The sequence below is a fragment of the Jatropha curcas genome, chromosome 7 (assembly GCF_041381405.1).
Source record: "Jatropha curcas cultivar XTBG-Jc1 chromosome 7, XTBG_Jcur_1.0, whole genome shotgun sequence".
Lineage (NCBI taxonomy): Eukaryota > Viridiplantae > Streptophyta > Magnoliopsida > Malpighiales > Euphorbiaceae > Jatropha > Jatropha curcas.
Window position 1 is genome coordinate 29,134,736 of NC_143157.1, and position 19,369 is coordinate 29,154,104.

The following is a 19,369-nucleotide window of genomic DNA, read 5'->3' on the forward strand; positions in this document are numbered from 1 at the left end:
AATTATACAATTTTTTTTTGAGAAAGGAAATTTAAAATTATACAATTGAAATTAAAAAAAAACCATAAATTTGAATTTAATTAAAATAAAATTTTTTTGTCATTTCAAAGAATAAATAATAATGGTGATTTCAAATTTTAAATTCTTAATTTTATAAGTAAAATTCTTTTGAAATTGCAGTCTATTTTTTATTAATCCAACCCTATTGATTATCAAAGTTTATTAAAAAGCTACGTTTACTGAGCATTATTAAAAATTAATTAATTAATTAATTAATGTAGCCAATATTTTAGTCTGCAAACCTAATTTGAGTGCCACAGCGAAGTCCCATGCCAAAGCTTAGACACTTGACAGTTTAAACCCAAAAAAGTTCCACGTGGCAGGAAATTTTCCTAAATAAGAATTTTCGACTGCCAATTGCCAAGTATATGTAGATATCTTCTAATATCGATTAATTCCAAAAGGAAATAATTGAAATCATTAAATTCTCCCCTTTTTATTTTTTTTAATAAATATATTTTTAAAGGAAACAAATCCATTCAGGGTAGCTTTGTCATTTCAACAAACAAATCCATTCAAAAAGCTATCTTTATTCTTACTCTCGTTTACAGCGAGTGACACGCACTCGTCAATTATCTTCCTAGCTACCATGCTGCCCCTAAGTAATCCTACGCCTCGACGCTCTTATTTTAACTTGCGTGCAACCCGTTGATACCAACCAATAAGATCTATGTGTGCTGAGATAAAGCAAAGACCCGTTTAAAAAAGACTTACATTGCTATGTTTCTAACAAAAAATAGATAGTTAATTATATGTTGCACATCTTATCTTTTTTAAGGATTTTCAAGATGTATTATTATGTTTTTTTTAATATAGTGAGAAATAATTAACTATTTATATGTTATTCTTTAAATACAGTTATCTGAATTATGAATTTTACAATGTTATAATAATTTATAATTAAGTATAATTAGATTTTAATTTTAAAATAAAATAAAATTATACAACAAGAGTTTACTTGTAATTATAAAATTAAATAATCTATAAAAAATTAGAAATTTTTGTTATAAAAAAAATTCAAATGTTAATTAAGTGTAGTATAAAGATTTTATTACTCAATTTTAATTTAAAAAATGATCTAACGAAAAATACTTTTTCAATCTTTGCAAAAAAAAGCTTTAAACTATCCACGTGGCATGTCAGTATTCAAGGAAAAACTATGCTACACTAGTTCATTTTCCACCTATTCTTCACTCACTACGGAGGAATCTTATTTGAAAAGCCAGGTGGCACGTAATTCAGGAACTGTTACATCACGCACTCGAAAAGCGAGTAGAGATATATCATTTTCGTCCTTGTAAACGGACCAGACACCCTCTCTTTCTGTTTCTCTCTCTCCGGTTCGTATTTTATTTTCCTCTTAGCGCTTCTCTAAAAGCAGCGACTAGGCAAGAGAAGGACTTGTGCTCTCTCTCTTCCTCATATATATATTTTTCAAAAATCTTCACGAAAAAATTAAATCTTTGCAGCCATGAAAACCCAGCTCTCTTAATACAGGTACTTGTCTCTTTCTATCCCTTCTCCATCTGAGTCTGTATGTTTATATATATATATATATATATATATATATATATATATATATATATAGTTTGTTGTGCGTATATGTTTATGTTTCTTAACTGTGTGTGTATAAAGGGTCACGTTTTGTTTATTTCTAATCTATAACTTGTCAATCGGTGCGTAAGTAAGTAAACCCATTTTCTCAGGTTGGCTCTCGGCACTTGGGTTTTGACGGGTTTTTGGTTTTATCAATGGAGGTATGTCTATCCATCGTTTTATTTATTTTATATAGTAAATTTTCTTTCTTTTTAATGTATCATGTTTGTGGTTGTTATTAGGATTTAATGCTGTTTACTCTATATGGATTAACGGTTTGCATCAGTGTAAAAAAGTAAAATTTCTTTGGATCATTTTGCAATTCTCAACAGTGAGTAATAGTAGTTTTCTCGTGCTCTTTTTTATCGCTACGTTTTTTTTCCCTTTCTTTAGCTTTGAGTGTTCTTGTTTGGTTGGGAATTGGTTTAAGAGATAAATGTGATTAATGGGTCATTATGTTTCGATGGAAAGTTCGAGTTTTTGTTGTTTCGCCGTTTGGTACTTTGGTTTTGCTTCGCGAATGGATCTGGGGTTGATTACTTGAGTTTCGATAGCTACCTTCGGTGCTCTTTTTGCTTCTGCTTTTGTGGGGTTGGTGATTTCGAACAATACTGTTGGCGATTTTTTTTCCCTTCCTGTATAGAAATATGTGTTTCATTTATGCAAATATTTTTTAGCATGTCCAATTTGCTGAGAAGTATTTTTTTTTTTTTTAATTAAAATTTTTAAATTACTGCATGTTTAATTAATTTTTATAAATAAATAAATTTTTAAAGTTAATTAATTTTTTAGGCCACTAATTGAAATTGACAGTTAAAGCTGATTTCTTAGATATCAGTTACTGTATCTCTCATTTATGAGTCTGATTCTTTTTATCTTTTTCTTTTTCCTTTATTTTTTGTTTTGGTTAACTTTACTGTGTTTTCTGCGTACCAAGAGTTGAACCTTCTCATTAATCATATGCTTCTAGTTTTGTATTTTTATTTTATTTTTTTAAATTTATTATGCACTTGTGTAGACTTTTACCTGAATATGTTGTAGACTTGTATAGGTTTTCACCTCCAGGAATAACTTAACTTTGGCGTCTTTCTACTTTAATGTGATTCCAGTAATGGCAAATTATAGATATGAACAAAATTATTATATTATTTTAAAATAATCTTTGCATACTGAAAAACTATTTAGTTTTCATAGAAAGATGAATTTTTTTTTTGTTGAACAAGAATAGATATATTTCTAAGAATTTGAGATTGTTCTTTTCTTTTCATCTTGTTTATACTTGTATCTCAATTTAAAAACTTGATCTTATATATTTAAATGCTACATTATTTACTTTTAAATATGAAAAGAAAAAAGAAAATATAAGAATCATTTAATGTTCGCAATATTTGTAAAACCATGGTAAATTTATTCTTAGGTAATAATGCAAGTTAGATATTTGCCTATTCTGTTATCTTTTGAAATTCAATTGACCATCTTGGTTTCTTGTGACTCCTTTGCAGATGGATGCTGTTCAAGTGAATCACGATTGGAATTGCATTGGAGATGATTCTACTGAGCAATCACTTTATGCACAGGCTCTTGGTATAAGTGATGCCTATAGAGATCCTGAGCTGCTTCCTCAGATTGGAGATCAGCACCAGGTTGAAATTCCACCTCTTATGATAGAATCTGCCTATCTCTTGCTCACAGAGAAGGAAAATGATTCAATAATTGGTACTTCCCATGATTTTTTAGTGGGATTGCCCATATCATTAATGTGGATCAAGGAGGAAGTGGAGAACCCTAAACAGGAACCACAAGAATTTCCTGGTGATTTGATTGGCTTGCCCAATAGAAAAGAAACTATAAAATTTGAAAGCATTAGAGAGACACAGATTTTTCCAGGAGGTGATTTACAAGTTAAGACTGAGCCTACGGACATCACACTAGCAGGTGGTTTAGAAGTCAGAGAACCTGTAAAGTTAGATCTGCAGGAAGAAAAGACGAATCAAATGTGTCCACAGCATGGGGGCAAAGGCTATCGAATGGTTCCAGGTTCTTTTGGTAGTATATGGAATGATTTGGAGGAGGCGAGTTTTCTTCTTGGTTTATACATTTTTGGAAAAAATCTTATTCAAGTAAAGAAATTTGTTGGGAGCAAAAATATGGGAGATATACTTTCATTTTATTATGGTAAGTTTTATAGGTCTGACAGATACAATAGATGGTCAGACTGCCGAAAAATAAGAAGCCGAAGATGTATATATGGACAAAGGATTTTTACAGGATCCACTCAACAGGAACTGCTATCTCGTTTGTATTTGCTTGTGTCAGAGGAATGCAAAAATACTTTGATGGAGGTATTTTGTGAAGTATTTCTGCATGTTCTGCAATCTTTGAGGCTTTGACCAATAAATGAGTATGTGATGATTACGTATAAATCATGAATATAAAATATAATCGTATGAATCGATCAGTTCAGGATGTGTGTGCTGAAATAACTAATTGATCCTTTGCTAAATATATTTTTGAGCACTATCTTCAAAATTTATGGTTCATGTGGAAGGCACTTAACAATCAGAATCTGCTTTCTTGCAGCCTTACCCTGATTTATTTCTCTCTTTTCAGAGCAGTCATATGTTTATATATGTAGGATTTACCTACAAACATGTCCCTCTAGATGAAATACTTGATGTTTTGAATTTATTCCTAGGTTATGTAGGGAGGTGCTATGTTGGTTTCCTTGGTAGAATTCATTTGTTGATAATACTGTCCTCTATTAATAGGTTTCATTTTTCTTTACAATCAAAATTGCATCCATGATGATTTCATTTTACTGTTGTAACTTGGAGTTATTTCTCCATGGTAGTGTTTGCCAATAAACATGCCCTCTATTAAATCAAGGCCTAAGGGAAAATACATGTGGTAGAAATTGTTCTTGTTGTTGGTGAAACTTGCCTTCTTTTCTTAATCAACTTTATTAATTCCTTTAATTCAATTACTAGTTTGGTCTCTTGGTAGGTTGCCAAGACATTTGGAGAGGGGAAAATGTTGCTAGATGAGTATGTATTCACTTTAAAGGCTACAGTAGGATTGAATGCCCTAGTTGCAGCTGTGGGAATTGGCAAAGGGAAACAAGATCTTACCGGCATGGTTATGGAGCCTTTAAGGTCAAATCAAGTTGCTACTGTTCGTCCTGAAATACCAGTTGGCAAAGCTTGCTCCAGCCTTGCACCCTTGGAAATTGTCAACTTCCTAACTGGAGGTTATCGTTTGAGCAAAGCACGATCAAATGACCTTTTCTGGGAAGCTGTTTGGCCTCGTTTACTTGCAAGAGGGTGGCACTCTGAGCAGCCTAATGATCATAGTTTTGCTGCTGCTTCTAGAAATTCTCTGGTCTTTCTCATCCCTGGTATCAAGAAGTTTTCAAGAAGGAAATTGGTGAAAGGGAACCACTATTTTGATTCTGTGAGTGATGTCCTGAATAAAGTTGCTTCAGATCCAGCTCTTCTTGAGCTTGAACTCGGAGCAGATAAAGGATGCGGTAAAAAGGACGAAAACGGTTGGACCAATGAGAAAGTTTTGGACCAAGGAGATTTTCCTGATCAACAACGTCATTGCTATCTCAAGCCACGAACTCCAAGCCGCAGCATAGAGGTCATGAAGTTTACTGTTGTTGATACAAGTCTGGTTAATGGGGAAACGACCAAAGTGAGAGAACTAAGAAGCTTACCGGTGGAAATGATGAACATTTCCATCTCCAGAAGTGATTCTGAAGAAAGTGATGAAGAATCTTCTGAGGATACAACAAATGGATCTGATTCCTCTGATAATGTGAGTTTTGATCAGAATAAGACTGATATCTCAAAATCCATAAAGATCAATGATGATAAAGGAAATTCTTCTGACAGGGAAAATTTTGGAAATAATGCTTTAAAGCAGAGTTGTCCTATAATTGGTTCAGGTTTCACTGAGGTTCAGGTCAAAATCCCAAAGGAACAGAATGCTAGCAAGTATGATGACATGCAACCAAGAAAGCCTATCAAGGGTCATGCAGTCAAGAGAACAAAACCTGCGGATAATAAGAATCTTTTAGCTCCTGTTGCAAAACGAAGACGAAGATTAACTGCCTGTGACCGCGCAGCAAGAAAATGCAGTACAGTTGCTGCCTCAGTTGATTCCCGGTTAAATCAAGATTCAGTTGGTTGCACTTCAAGTAATTCTGATTTCCAAGAAAATATTCTCTCTCATCTGGGTCCACATCAGACGAAGTTTTCATCCACCAGTTCTTCATCCAGGGGCAGCCCTAGTATTACAGATGAGTGCACTCTTAGCAGTAACTCATCTGTTGCTGAATATCCAAATGAGAAATCTCAGCCCCGTACATTGATTGATCTGAACATACCTATTCCTCAAGATGTTGAGACTGAAACTTTCATGACAGAAACAACAGAAAGAAAGCATGGTCAAGCGAGTGGACAACCAGATGATTCTGGTATGCTGAAAAACTCCACATCAGCGTGTGATTCCACCACTGAGCAGCCTTCTAGCATGAATTCCCGAAGACAAAGCACCAGAAACAGACCACTGACCACTAAAGCACTAGAAGCTCTTGCCTGTGGATTTTTAAGCATAAAGCAGAAGCGTAGTAGGAGGGATGATTTCCCACTAGAATCAAGGCCTTCAAGGCGTGCTCGTAGTAGAATGAGAATCTGTGAAAACTTTGGTACAGACGTGGTGGATTTCAGAGGAGAAGACAGAGAAAATGGTGTATGTAAGAGTAACAGTGAAATGTTCAGCGATCTTCCGGTTTCATTTGCCGGGGGAGGGGATTCCAGATGCTGATTTGTCAACTTTGTAACATAGAAATGGGAATTTTAGTGTCTTTTTTATCTGCTATAGCTGCTGAAATATCCATAACATGAATAGTACAGCAATCTTTTTTCAGCTTCCAACTTCTGCAGCATAAATTTACATGCTAACTTTCCTGAAGGTTACAGTGGCATTGGATTAATCATCAACATGGGGAGAAATAATGGCTTGCCAGTTAAATTGTTTTTATTTATTTATTTATTTATTTCAGTTCTTAAACAACATTGGACAGAATAAATAATTCATTTGTTTCTGTCTCATAGTTAGATTCTTGAGTAACTGGTATTTGACTGTAAAGGTTGCGTTAACTGCCTAATATAGCCAGACATTGTTGATACAGATAAAGCTTTTGAAAGCGAAGAAGCTACTCCACTATGCTGTAATCTGACTGATACCCTCCATATGTTTTCCTCCTTTTGGTGGTTTTCATTTGAAGTTACTTAATGGTGGTGAGGTAAGAAACTTGAGCAAGGCCATAAAAAATCTTAGCTCATTTTTTTAAATAATTGTATTTTATCTCATTAATCTCACTCATTATTATTTAATTTAACTTAGTAATAGTAAAGTTGATAAGACCACTAACAAATTTTTTATCTTTTTTTTATGGTAAAAAATATTTACGTGCTAACAAAAATTTTTCTTTTTATTAATTTGGTTGGATGAGACCATGAACCGGTTTAGGCATGGTATTTCCAAATAAATAAAAATAAATAAAACCCACCTGAATCAACAAAACAAAAGAACAAATAGGAGGTTGACGCTGCCTACGCTAAAGGGATCCACGTGGCGGCCGTTTCGGTTCGCTTCTGTCTGAAAGCCAAGGTCTTTTAACCAGCGTGTGCTCTCCATACACCATACACCATAAACACAACCTTCCTCTTCTTCTTTCTTCTACTTAAAATCCCCAAAGCAAAGGCCAAAACCACCAAGGTGTGTAATTGTTTTTCAGTATTTTTTGTCCGCCCACTTAAACGACTAAAATTTCTAACGATACAAAATTAGAGGAATGGGTCAGGCATTTCGTCGAGCATCTGGTAGAATCCGAGCAGCCGATCCATCTCCGACTCCGAAAAGCGTGGGTGAACAGAGGCCTCCGTTGGGCACCACCGACAAGTTAGACATCTCGAGGAAAACCACTCAATATAACAATCAGGACAGTATTGATTCTGGTTAGTTTCTACGCCATTGCTTGTTCTTAGACGTATCAAATTCTGGGTGGGTAACTTAAGATTATTTTTGGCTTCATTCATGGGGAAAATATAACAGATTGAAGTTTATAGTTTTTTTAATATTAATTCGAAATGTTACAGCTGCTTTTATTTGTATTCCTAAGGCAAAAACTCATGCCAATTGATTTTATCTTCCATTTTTTTTTTCTTTTCTTAATGTTATCATCCAAAAAAGGCCATAGGATGAAATCTGTATTCAAGTGATCTGTTTGGTTTCTGAGTAAAATGAAGGAACGAAATTAAAATCAATTCATGCGCATTGAATGTGATGTAGTGGGCAATTATGGCGCAATTAAACATTTTTACATCTTGCAACCAAGTCAGTGTCTGGTAGAAAAACAATCTACAATGTTTCCCTTGGATTTACTTGGAGGTCTTAGAGACCAAAACATTGTTTATAAACACTTGCTCACTAGTGTCTCTTCTTCCTTATACTTTTTATCTCCTAGCTAAACTATTTGCTTGAACCATCATATCTAATTGATTGAAGTCAACATATCCTTACTTGTACTTGGTCACAATTTTCTTTTGAAGAGAGAAATGTGTACCTGTGTGTGTTTATGTGAGAAGTTCAGCTAGTGCATGTGTATATATGACTAGTATACATGTATGAACTCTTATGAAGAAGAGGATTACTAAAATTGTTCGTTTTATTTATGCACTGGGTAAGATGATGCTCCAAAAGTTAATGCTGATAATGTCCTTGAAGAACGAGATCCGCAATTTGATGCAATGCTAAGTCAAATGGTGGGTAGAATTAGATCCAAGCCTGGAGGGAAACTGGAGATTGGTGAGGTAAGTTATTGGACTTTTTATGGTTCTTTTTCAATTTACTTTTATTCAACTCCTGATTAATAAGTGTTATCACCAGTAAGCATTGTTACTTGTCAATTTTAAATATGCTAGAAACTTTGTCCACTTTTTAGCTTTTATCATAATGAGTTGATCATTATGCAGCCTGATAGGCATCAAATTAAGAAACAACTCTGTAAATTTCTTAAATTGTATGCATAATAGGTTTAATTTCCCTTGTTGTCGCCCAATTTATCTTTATGCATATTATCATTTTTGATATCAATTTGTGTCACTAAACATCAAATAAAGTAACACTAATATCCTTCATGAGTTAGTTCAATCAAAATCAAGTCATATGCGCCTTGAGAGAGATTTTTCTATTTCTTTTTGTTACCGTAATCCTTATGAGACTAAGTCAGAATTCCGACTTGATTTTGAATGGAATTTGGCACGAGGGATATTAGTATTACTCTAATAGATGTTTACTGAATTTTGAGTGACAAATTGTAACAAAACAATGATAATGTGCGCAAGTGATAAATTGAAGGAAAATGGGGGGATAATAGATATATTTCCATGCATGTAGTACAAGAAGATTGCTTACTTAAACCTATGAATTGTTTAGGGAATATTTTAAAGCTAAATCCCTAGATGTACTTTGATAAATCAATACACTCAAAAACATACATGCATGTCATGAATTGCTACCAGTTGGCATTTTTAGTGAGTCATCTGATAAACCCACTTGATCATGTTAGGCTTTATCCAAGTGAATGGGGTCTTGCTTCTCACTTTTACATGATCTATTGAAAGTACTGTTGGATTATGTTAACAGGCAGCTGTGGTAGAAAGGTATAATAGGCCCATGCCAAAGCTGCGGAACACTAAACCGGATTCTGATAGGTATGAAGAAAGAGCTACTCCTCCAGGAACTCTGAACGTGGCACAGCTGCGCCACCTCATGCTTCTGCATCAAGGCAAAGCAGATGATCACAATGGGCCTGTGGACATCCACCAGATTTCTGAGAAGTTTCAACTTGAAGTTGCACAGGTTCAGCAGATCTTGCAGTTTGTATCACTGCCACCGGAGGACAGCAACAAACAGAAAAGTTATCGGTGATCAAAGTCTTGCAATTTTGCATTACTAACATGATTAAATAATGAAGAGTTAATGTTGCTACATGAATACATTTTTGTTGGCCACGCGTGTGTTAGATCATTGTACCATAATCAATTTATGTTTGGGGATTGAAGGATGTCGCGACCAAGTTCATTTTGTTGGTACCATTCAACACTAGTTGTGGGGTTTTCCTTCACACAAGTATAGAGTAGGTGTATTTTTCCCGAGGATATTTCTAATGAAATTTTAACCTCATGCAGACATAAATTGGTTAATGCCCCGAGCACCTGAAAATCTAACATTCAATTCTTATGTTTTAGCAGTAAATATTTTATAATTCGTTACCCATCAGTTAATTGAAATGCAATAACTTCACCACATTCTGGAACAAGTTCTGAGATCTCATGAACGCAGTATAAAAAAATAAATATTATTGTCAATTGTGGAAACAATACAAAAAAATTCCCTGTATCTATTCTTAACTTCACTACCTTTGCTCTACAAATTAACGAACCTAGACGCTTATACATTACGATGACTAAATCAAAAAGAAACAATAAGGACAGCCCACTTCCTTCTTTGGGGGGACCTTTTGTTTGGAGATTATTGGAAAAAGAATGAGATGACTCCAATAATTAAGAAAACAGAAAGCAAATAGCAACAAGAAAAAAAAAAAAAAACATATTGTTAGTTTCAAGTCAAAATAGACTCTAGCCAGTCTGATGTAAATTCGTAAGCTACAAACGTTACAGCACCAGCTGGTGCAGCCTTGATGGTTGACGGGAGAATGCCCTTGTAAAGACCAGCCCAACCCTCTGCCCGCAGGATTCGTTGTAGAGCATCAAGCATATTTTTGTAAGCACGGTGCTCAACTCGAGCACCATATTTTGGGTGCCTTTGTAGTCCTTCAATCTGCCAGAGAAAAACAAAAATTGAAAGGTTCTATTTAGTGTTGATATTCATTGAAACGCGTTAAGAGTGGCCAAAGTTTAAATATTCAGCATCCAGAAATTTACAACTAATACTTATATTGCCCATATACCAAATTCAGCTCATTTAACCAAAATGACACTCCAACTATTTCTAAGAAATCCTAAAATTTACAATGAACAATGCATCTATGAAGAGATAATTATACAGCAGAAGTCCAGCGATATACCTGGAACCTTTTCTTGACCACATCAAGAGGATGACAGACAAGTTTGGCACATGTCCCAGCAGCTAAACCACAGACAAAGAGCTGAAAGCTTGAAAGGCTATCACCAACATTGATCGAGCTTGCATTAAGTGACCTGTTGCGGTTCCAGGCCTGCAATGGATGCAGCAAAATGTATAACAGTCCAAATATCTCAGCATGTATAAGCAGAAAGAAACATCAACCATTTAACTACAATTATCAGATCTTTTAGAAGTTCCCTAAGACACAGTTCTGCTCCAGAACACAAGAACAGGATATGTTGCAATGCTTAACCACTTGACTACAAATAAAATCTAAATCTAAATATTTATGACAACCCAATGAAATTAATATGGAACTGCTTCTATATCACAATTGCGAGTCTGGCTACCTTTTATAGAAACAGAAGGGTCTCCCCAGAAGAGCATTAACATAGCAGTTCTTTAGAAAGAGCAAAAACTTCCTTATGTTTGAATATATTCTCAATTTCTATTAGAATGGTAAAAAAAGAGCTTAAACCAGAACATAAAACTTCAGAAGAGGGTAAGAGTGAATCAACAATAAGTGATCTCGAAAAAACATATAAGCAGACCTTTTGGAAGGTCTGAACACTAATATCTATTATATTACTGCATCACCCCATCAGAACAATGTACTAAGGACGTAATATTCAATTGTTTCCTAATCACAGAAGATATTATCCATGCCTAGATAAGAATATTTGCTTAAGTGATACCATCGTCCATCGCTTAAATGTATCATAGGTGCCGAATTGAAGGCCAGCATAAGGAATGATCTCAACCAGTGTTGGTGATAAACCAGCATATAGACCTCTGAAGCCACGAGTTTTGACGATATCAATAAATGCAGATCTCATTGTCGGATACACCTAAAAGTGGCATACATTAGTCAAGCAGTAGGATGTAATTAAAAAAAAAAAAAAAAGTTCAAAGGTAGGTAGCTTTAGAAACATCAACTTCGCAACAGAGAGAACGATATAAATTGGTATTTGAAACTGAAACAAGTGAAATGAATGGCAAATATAAATGTTAATACAACAAAAGACCCAATAGCCAGCAAAATCCATTGTTTAAGCTTCAGAGTGAGGCTATCATCATTTCCACAGATTTCCATTGTCATTAATATTTATCACATTGCAATTCAAGCCACAAGCACCCATGACAAAATAAGAGTCAAACAAGACAGGATGGACTGGGTGACCAAGCTATCAGCAGAAATGAGATCGTTCACTAAAAAATAGAGAAAAATGTGCCTACAAAAATAAAAAACTAGATGTTAGACATATAAGGTAGTGAAAACTTGTGAAAATTTGCAATCATGAACAGTCATGTCATGTTAGACATAAAAAACTAGATGTTAGACATATAAGGTAGTGAAAACTTGAGAAAAATGTGCCTACGAAAATAAAAATGATCAAGCTATTGCACGAACAGTCTCACTCGTGCAAACTTGGAATCATAGACGATAATTTTTTAATCACAGTATACATATCTTCATAAGTGCAAGAGATACAGAAACCCAGAGCAGAAATGATTCTGTTAAATGCATCTCAGAGAGGATCTTAGAGAAATATTGATTTTGAAACACAAACTGGACAAATTATTGCATATTGTCATGTCAGGTACCTTAGGTTCACCTTGTGACGCCAATATGGTTCTAAGAAGATCAAATGGGTATGATCCAACTGTAGCCGCACACCCTGCTAATGCCCCACTGACATAGGAGAGGTAAGGACTCAACTGAATGTGATTCTCTGCATCATAGCAAAGCAAAAGCCAATAAAAAATAAGAAACTTTAAGACAACAGACAAATAGGCTTGAATATCCTCTTCCTTTTTCCATCCAGAGTATGAACTTTTAGAATCTTTAGAAGAGACAACAGGACATAAATTTTACACGGACTGGTCTGATAAACACACGACAAATCAACTCTAGTGACGTTATACTTCTATACAAAGTTCAAAGAAAACCTAATTTTGCATACAGTAGTCAAGATATCACAAAACTCATAAACTACTTATGATCCTTATGTCACCAACATGTATTAGAGAATACTGTGCCATGCCAGAAAAATCGATTTCAAGGAGAGTTGTGGCGAATGAACTCGTCAGTAACACAATATTTAATGTTAATGTTTTGCATTTCCACTTTAGACATTGAACAGAATAAATAAATCAAGGAGAAGGGATTAAAACATCAAAGCCGTTCTTAATTCTTCATAAAATACCTGACTTTGAAGAACCTGCTGCAAAAGTTTTCAATCTGTGTAGAACAGTAAATTGTATAGCTGTGTATGGCATAACCATGAGCAAAGCTGGGACATTGCCACGCCAAAAACCCTACAACAAGGACGGTCTTCGATAAAAGGTAGGAATTACAACAAGTTATTCATATTAAATATTAAACTCTATTGAAGAAACTTCTTAGAATGGTGATATGGTATTAGGATGCATAAAGCATCAGTTAATTATAAGCGCATCAGCATAGTTAACTAGCAGTTAGCATTCTAACATCGTCCGTCAAGTTTTTAACTTGATCTGCCTCTCAAAAGTTGAAATTAGAAGGTTAATTTACTTTGTGGAAATAGAAAGAGGCCTTTTAAATAAATCATCCATCCAAAACATAATAAGCAGAGAGAATGGCATCATACCGGCAGACCTTCCTCCCTAAATATATCCTTTGCTGCTTGCAACATTCCGGTGTACTTTGATGGTCCAGCCATATTTCCGCGAACCAAAGCCCATGAAGATGTGGGCTCCAGTTGAACCTGCAAACAAATGCATTCACCAAATTGTCTTTCAGCATCACCAATAACATGTCTATTCACATTAATATTCTTTTGCTAAGTTAGGCCTGGCTCCATTAAGACCTTAAGTGAATGCACACGATTAGTTTCAGTCTTTCAAACCCAACAAACAAAATACGTTGTAATAGAGAACGCAAAATTGCAAAAAAACATCTAATTTTTTAAACAATGCTGAAACCGTACATACAAAGTATGAATTGCACCTGGCACAACTTTCAGCTCAAAGTAAACATCACTATGCATCACTATGCATCTTCGAGATGCAACTACGGCAACTTATAGAAAACCACTCATTATAACAAACAAAAATAGAATTGAACCATATATATTTGATTTTCGAAAAAAAAAACCTGGAATCTGATCTTAATAACATCAAGAGGCGATGTAACTGTGCGCGAGATAGCACCTGAAAGTGCTCCAGCAGTGGTATCAATTAATGCCCGTTTTATCTGCCCTGGCTCCTCCATTATCAAAGAAAACCTCCCCTTCAGGCAAAGCCGCTCACGCTATAACCTAGATTCCGCCTTTTCAATCAAATAAGACAGTCGGTCGGAACCATTAATTGAATACTCGAGAGAATTAGGGTTTTTTTTTAATAAATTTTGTGAAAATATGAAAGTGTAAACGGAGAGAGATGAAAAGGATAGAACAATTGGAAAGTGATAGAGCTGAGAAGCGAAAAAAAGAGACAGGCCGCCATTGACGAATATTTAAAGGCTTTTTTTTGGCTAGCCGCCCGCGTTATTTAAAGGCTTTTCTCGTCTTCACAGGGAGAGAGATATTTATGGTAGTTGTTAAGAGCAGAGAAAGACGAATGTCTACAACAGAAGAATGAGTCTGGGGTCAATAAGCCATTACCGTATAATAAAGCAGTGCACCTTCAACCCCTTCTTCTCTCCTCTTTTATCTCAAATCTCCATGCACTGCCTGTTGTTGCCGACTCTGGCTCTGCCTCGAGAAAATGAGGAGGGAATCACAGAAAATTTATTTACATAATATTTTTTTTTATAGAAAATTTACATAATTTTTTCTTTGCTAAATTGAATGCCTTTTCTCAAATTTATATTTGATTATATATATGTTTTACTACATATATATAATTTGCACATTTTTTTTTTTACTTTGATAAATTATAAAATATATATTTAAAAATTTCAATTTTATATTAATTGTTTATCTTAATTCTTTACTGAATTATTAAATTAAGTATTTTATTGAATATAAAATTTATATTAAACCAATTGCTTAACCATGTGTATAACTCGTATGCAATGCATTTTAACATATTTTCCATATATGTTTGCTTTTTACAAATAATTATATAATTTATTTAATTAATGTAAAGTTATGATTTAATTATATGAATCTACGAAAGAAAAAAATCATTCAAAAAAAGTACTATTGGATTGTTAATCATCCCAAAATTAATAAATTAATAATCTACGTACATATGTCGAGCAAGGAAGGCGAGTACACATATTGCGCCTACCAAAAGGGTCTGTACTAATTTGCATCACACTATTGATACTACTCTCTGGCTCTCTGCGTTGCACTAGGCTACAGTGCAGTGCACAGTATCACCAATTCACACGCCACCTTGCATTGTTGCAGACACACCAATCCTCTATCCCTCTCTCGCTCTCTCTCTTTAGGGTTTCTGCTTATATCAAAACCCATCAATTTTCGGGTATGAAGTAGAATAATGAAGAAATGGCCGCAGTATAACTTATTTCAACGGTATTAGTTCTCTATTTGAACTAAAAAAAGCTTTGAACTTCGAGTTTTCATTTTTATTTGTGCAACATACACTTATATATAGATACATTCGTTTTGCTTGCGATTTGAGTAGAAAAATACCCTTTTTTAATATTCATATCTCTTACTTGTATATTTGCTACTATTCAGGTGAGGACTCTTCAAAATGTTTACTTGACAAAGATTTTGATAGTGACATTGGCAAGTTGAGGTGGGTTTGGGTGTGTGAGTACAAATATATGAAAATGGGGTTTGAAGATGCTTGTGGTTGTGATGTTGGTATTAAAAATGGATGTATTAGGAAGGGAGATATTGGGGAATCCAGGGTTTGTTCTGACACTGACTCTTGAACAATTGGTTCTGTGGTTGCTACAGGGTATATGGCTTAACAAGTAAGGAATTCGGGGTTCCAAATACTGGAACAACAGTAGGGATAGAAATTGAAAGATATAGTGAAGGAAGTGATTATTTTGATAATGTTGCAAAAAATATAATGGTGTATAAATATGAGTTTGGAGATATGGTCTGGGGGAAGATTAAATCTTACCCATGGTGGCCAGGACAGGTATTTAATGAGATGTTTGCTGTGTCTGATATGCATGAAACAAAGATAGATGGCCATATTTTGGTTGCTTTTTTTGGGGATGGTAGCTATGCGTGGCTTGATCCACAAGATCTTGTCCCTTTTGATACTCATTATGTTGAGAAATCAAAGCAAACAAATGCAAGGGGTTTTGTGAAGGCTGTTGAAGAGGCAGAGCATGAAATCAGTCGGAGAGCTGCAGTTGGTTTGTTGTGTCGATGCAGGAATCCTTCAAGCTTTAGGCAATTGACTGCTAAAGGGTTCCTTACAGTTGATGTTTGTGGGTATAGGCCTGGTGGGTTGTATACAATTAAGCAAGTTAAGAGTGCCAGAGCTGAGTTTCAATCAGTAGAGATGCTGAATTTTACAAAGCAATTGGGATTAATGCCATTTAAGAACTTCCAAAGAAATGTTCACTGGATTAAGAATGTGGCTAAAGTTCTTGCTTTTCTGAGAGTGGTATTTGAGGATTATGACGTTACATATATTGAGGCATTTGGAGCTCAACCATCATGCCCTTTCAACTCGAAGTTGGTTAAAGTACCATCCAAATTTGAGGGTTCTGAGGAGACAAATATTGGGGCTTTGAAAGTCCATCATGCTTCCCCCGTGGATTCCAGATTTCTTTTTTGGCAGGATAAAGAAGGTATAATGGCATTTGAACTTCAAATACTAAATGTGTTGATGGTCTTGCATCACATTTCAAATAAAAGCAGGCAAAAAGGTTCACTATTTTACAGTAGCTACACCTAGGTTCTTTTTTGTTTTGGAGCTACATGTAAATGTTGATTTTTCTTTTTCTTTTTTGAAATTATAGTTCTATGATCAACCGTACCTCTATAGCAAGATCAGTTCTGTCAAACCTGAGTAGTCCTTGATAAACCTAGTCATATGCATGCACTGAGTAGCTGTTTGATCAGGAATAAAGGCTTAGCATCCATAAGAACTGAGTTTTCAATTGAATCGCATGTTGACTTTATTTTGATTCTTATTAAGCGAATTGTATGCATTTGCACCCTCTTGTTTTGGTTGTTTAAGCTTCATTTCCTTGTACCTTTTGCAGCTTCCTTAAAGGAATCAGTTGATATCAATACATCAGTTTGTAGAAGCAAAATGCGTGTAGGGCATGCAATGGTCAAGGACCAGCAGAAGGGACAAAAGGATCTGTATAAGGAAAAAGGTAAGGTGGATGTTTTAAGAGCCAGTTACAGCAGTCAGAGGCAACAAGGATTTTTAAGTTCATCAGTTAAGAAATCATCTATTCGAGGTGGAAATCTTGTCTTACAAAAGATAGATGCACTTCTTCCTGAGAAAACAGAGTTTCTGTGCCAAAGAGAAAGAAATTTCAATTTCGGCTGTGTGAAAAAGAGATCAATGCTTAAGGGAAGTGGCCTAGTTGATGCTAGAACTGACTATGACCTAAATTGTGCCAATCTAGTTAACAGATCACAAAATCTTGAACAGAATCAGTCAAGATTATCAAATTACCTTGGAACGCAACACGTGCAAGTAGATGGCGGAACAGCAACTCATTCAAATTCCAGACTTTGGAGAGAAGTTCTTGTAACTGGTAGTGATGCTGTAGATAAAAGGCAAAAAGAACTTAGACGAACCCATGAGTATTTGACTACTGAAAAAGTAGTTGTGGCAAATAAAATTAGAAAGACAAAGCAAGAATCCAAGTTAGAATCAGAAATGGAGCATCTACATGAACACCTTGAAATCACACACAATGAAGCATTATGTAGACCAGAAATTTGTGCAAATATTAGGTGGGAAGTTTCTCAATCTGATGCAGAAAAGATTTCTTTTGAGGAATTGAAAAATCTGAGTGAGCTGATGTCACTGTCGACAAAGAAGAAGATCAGGAAGGAGAAGTCTTTGAAATCTCAAGGGACAAATGCAAAAGATATAGATGTGACAATGGGAGAAAAGCCAACTAAAAGCTCACTTGAGAAGCCTGAAACTTTGAAAAGGGTAGCAAAACCTTCAGTGCTACTGATTCAATTTCCTCCCCAGTCAATATTACCTTCAGTTTCAGAGCTGAAAGCTAGATTTGCACGTTTCGGACCTTTCGAGCACCCTCCTCGTGTGTTTTGGAAATCCTCAACATGCCGTGTTATATTCAAATATGAATCTGATGCTCAAGTAGCACGAAGATATGCAGTTCAAAAAGCATCCCTTTTTGGAGACGTAAAAGTACTCTATGATGTGGAAGTCCTGCAAGTACCAGCCCCAGCGTTACCTAAATCAAGCAAGCAGTCTTTAGAGGCAACTTCCAGCAAGATTCCACAATTGACATCTATAAGCACTAGCTACTCTACTGAATCAAGGAGTACTGCTCCTGGGAAGCAGCATCTTCCAGCAGTCCATTCAAAATCATGTCTAAAGAACGCACAGGCAGATGAAGAATTTTTTACCAAGGGTGTTGGGGGCAATCTGCATGTAAATTTTATGTGTAGTGGGGATGGGAATCACGGGGATGAGCAACCAGCAGTCAATAGAGTTGTCCAAAGTGATTATCATCCAAATATTACCTCTTCATCTTCCCAAGGAACCCATGATGATAATGAAAATAACTTGAAGAAGGTTGTACTTCCTTTACCTCCTTGGCTTCCACACTCTTATTGGATTTCAAATCTTGATCTGCAAATTTGTTGAAGCTTGTAATGAGAGGCATCTTCAAGATAAGGAAAAGAACAATCAAAAGCAGCTTACCAAGCAGAACGTTGATGTCTCTAGTGCCATCTTAGACCTTCTCATAAGGTGAGACAACGTTCTTGCTTCTTGCTGATTTGAAGAGTTTGTCAGTGTATGTGCCATACCATCTCTGATGAACACTACTGCTATGATGGGACTGCGCCCACCCCCATCCAACTCATCCAACCACTAGTATGATATTGTCCGCTTTGGGCCAAGCCTTCACGGATTTGTTTTCGGGTACCTTTCAAAAAGCCTCATACTAATGGGTTGGGTTTGAACCATTATATCTCTTCTCCTTTTTATTCGATGTGGGACTTGGGAGGATATCCCAACATGCTATAGTATACAGAAATGATGAATACGATGCACACTTAGGAAAAGAATGACCTTTTTTGTTTTGAAACTTCACTTTAGAGAGCTTCTTAAATTGAGGAGATGAACATACCATAGAAGGATACAGATAGTTGGTATACAGATGCATCACTGTTTCTCAAATTTAGTTGTGGACAGTTCTTCTCATTTCTCCATTATACTGTGTCCACATACCATATGAAAATTTTATGCAAAATGCTTCACTATGAAACTATTTGACTTTGTCCTGGTTTTGCCTATGTGGAGATTTTCATATTATCTTGTTCTGTGGAATTTCATATGCAATTGTGGAAAACAC

At 35.3% G+C, this 19,369-nt stretch overlaps 3 protein-coding genes and 1 non-coding gene across 8 annotated transcripts; 3 read left to right on the forward strand and 1 right to left on the reverse strand.

The window, feature by feature from the left end:
* The first annotated feature begins 1,399 nt into the window (after positions 1-1,399).
* On the forward strand, positions 1,400-6,807 carry LOC105643409 (uncharacterized). 2 transcript variants are annotated; one of them, XR_005178584.2, is made up of 4 exons: positions 1,400-1,557; positions 1,767-1,817; positions 3,159-3,998; positions 4,660-6,807. It is a non-coding gene; the product is annotated as an uncharacterized LOC105643409 (transcript). The 2 variants fall into 2 exon arrangements; XR_016321777.1 differs by lacking the exons at positions 1,400-1,557; positions 1,767-1,817 and adding an exon at positions 1,968-2,247.
* Positions 6,808-7,254: 447 nt separating this feature from the next.
* On the forward strand, positions 7,255-9,929 carry LOC105643411 (dynein beta chain, ciliary protein). The gene is made up of 3 exons (XM_012228521.3): positions 7,255-7,679; positions 8,410-8,534; positions 9,370-9,929. The coding sequence occupies exons 1-3, from the start codon at positions 7,517-7,519 to the stop codon at positions 9,652-9,654; spliced, it is 573 nt and encodes a 190-aa protein (XP_012083911.1). The 5' UTR covers positions 7,255-7,516; the 3' UTR covers positions 9,655-9,929.
* Positions 9,930-10,070: 141 nt separating this feature from the next.
* LOC105643412 (mitochondrial thiamine diphosphate carrier 2) lies at positions 10,071-18,163 on the reverse strand. 4 transcript variants are annotated; one of them, XM_020683043.3, is made up of 8 exons: positions 18,026-18,163; positions 17,485-17,575; positions 13,503-13,619; positions 13,080-13,191; positions 12,478-12,605; positions 11,568-11,720; positions 10,814-10,963; positions 10,071-10,566 (listed from the first exon to the last, which is right to left on the reverse strand). In XM_020683043.3, exons 2-8 carry the CDS (start codon positions 17,527-17,529, stop codon positions 10,348-10,350), a joined length of 924 nt encoding a protein of 307 aa, XP_020538702.1. In that variant the 5' UTR covers positions 17,530-17,575; positions 18,026-18,163; the 3' UTR covers positions 10,071-10,347. The 4 variants fall into 4 exon arrangements, with proteins under 4 accessions (XP_020538702.1, XP_012083913.1, XP_012083912.1 ...); XM_012228523.4 differs by lacking the exons at positions 17,485-17,575; positions 18,026-18,163 and adding exons at positions 14,009-14,182; positions 14,517-14,669; XM_012228522.4 differs by lacking the exons at positions 17,485-17,575; positions 18,026-18,163 and adding an exon at positions 14,009-14,653.
* On the forward strand, positions 15,144-19,356 carry LOC105643413 (PWWP domain-containing protein 1). The gene is made up of 3 exons (XM_012228528.4): positions 15,144-15,395; positions 15,564-16,642; positions 17,060-19,356. The coding sequence occupies exons 2-3, from the start codon at positions 15,907-15,909 to the stop codon at positions 18,655-18,657; spliced, it is 2,334 nt and encodes a 777-aa protein (XP_012083918.2). The 5' UTR covers positions 15,144-15,395; positions 15,564-15,906; the 3' UTR covers positions 18,658-19,356.
* The last annotated feature ends 13 nt before the right edge of the window (positions 19,357-19,369 follow it).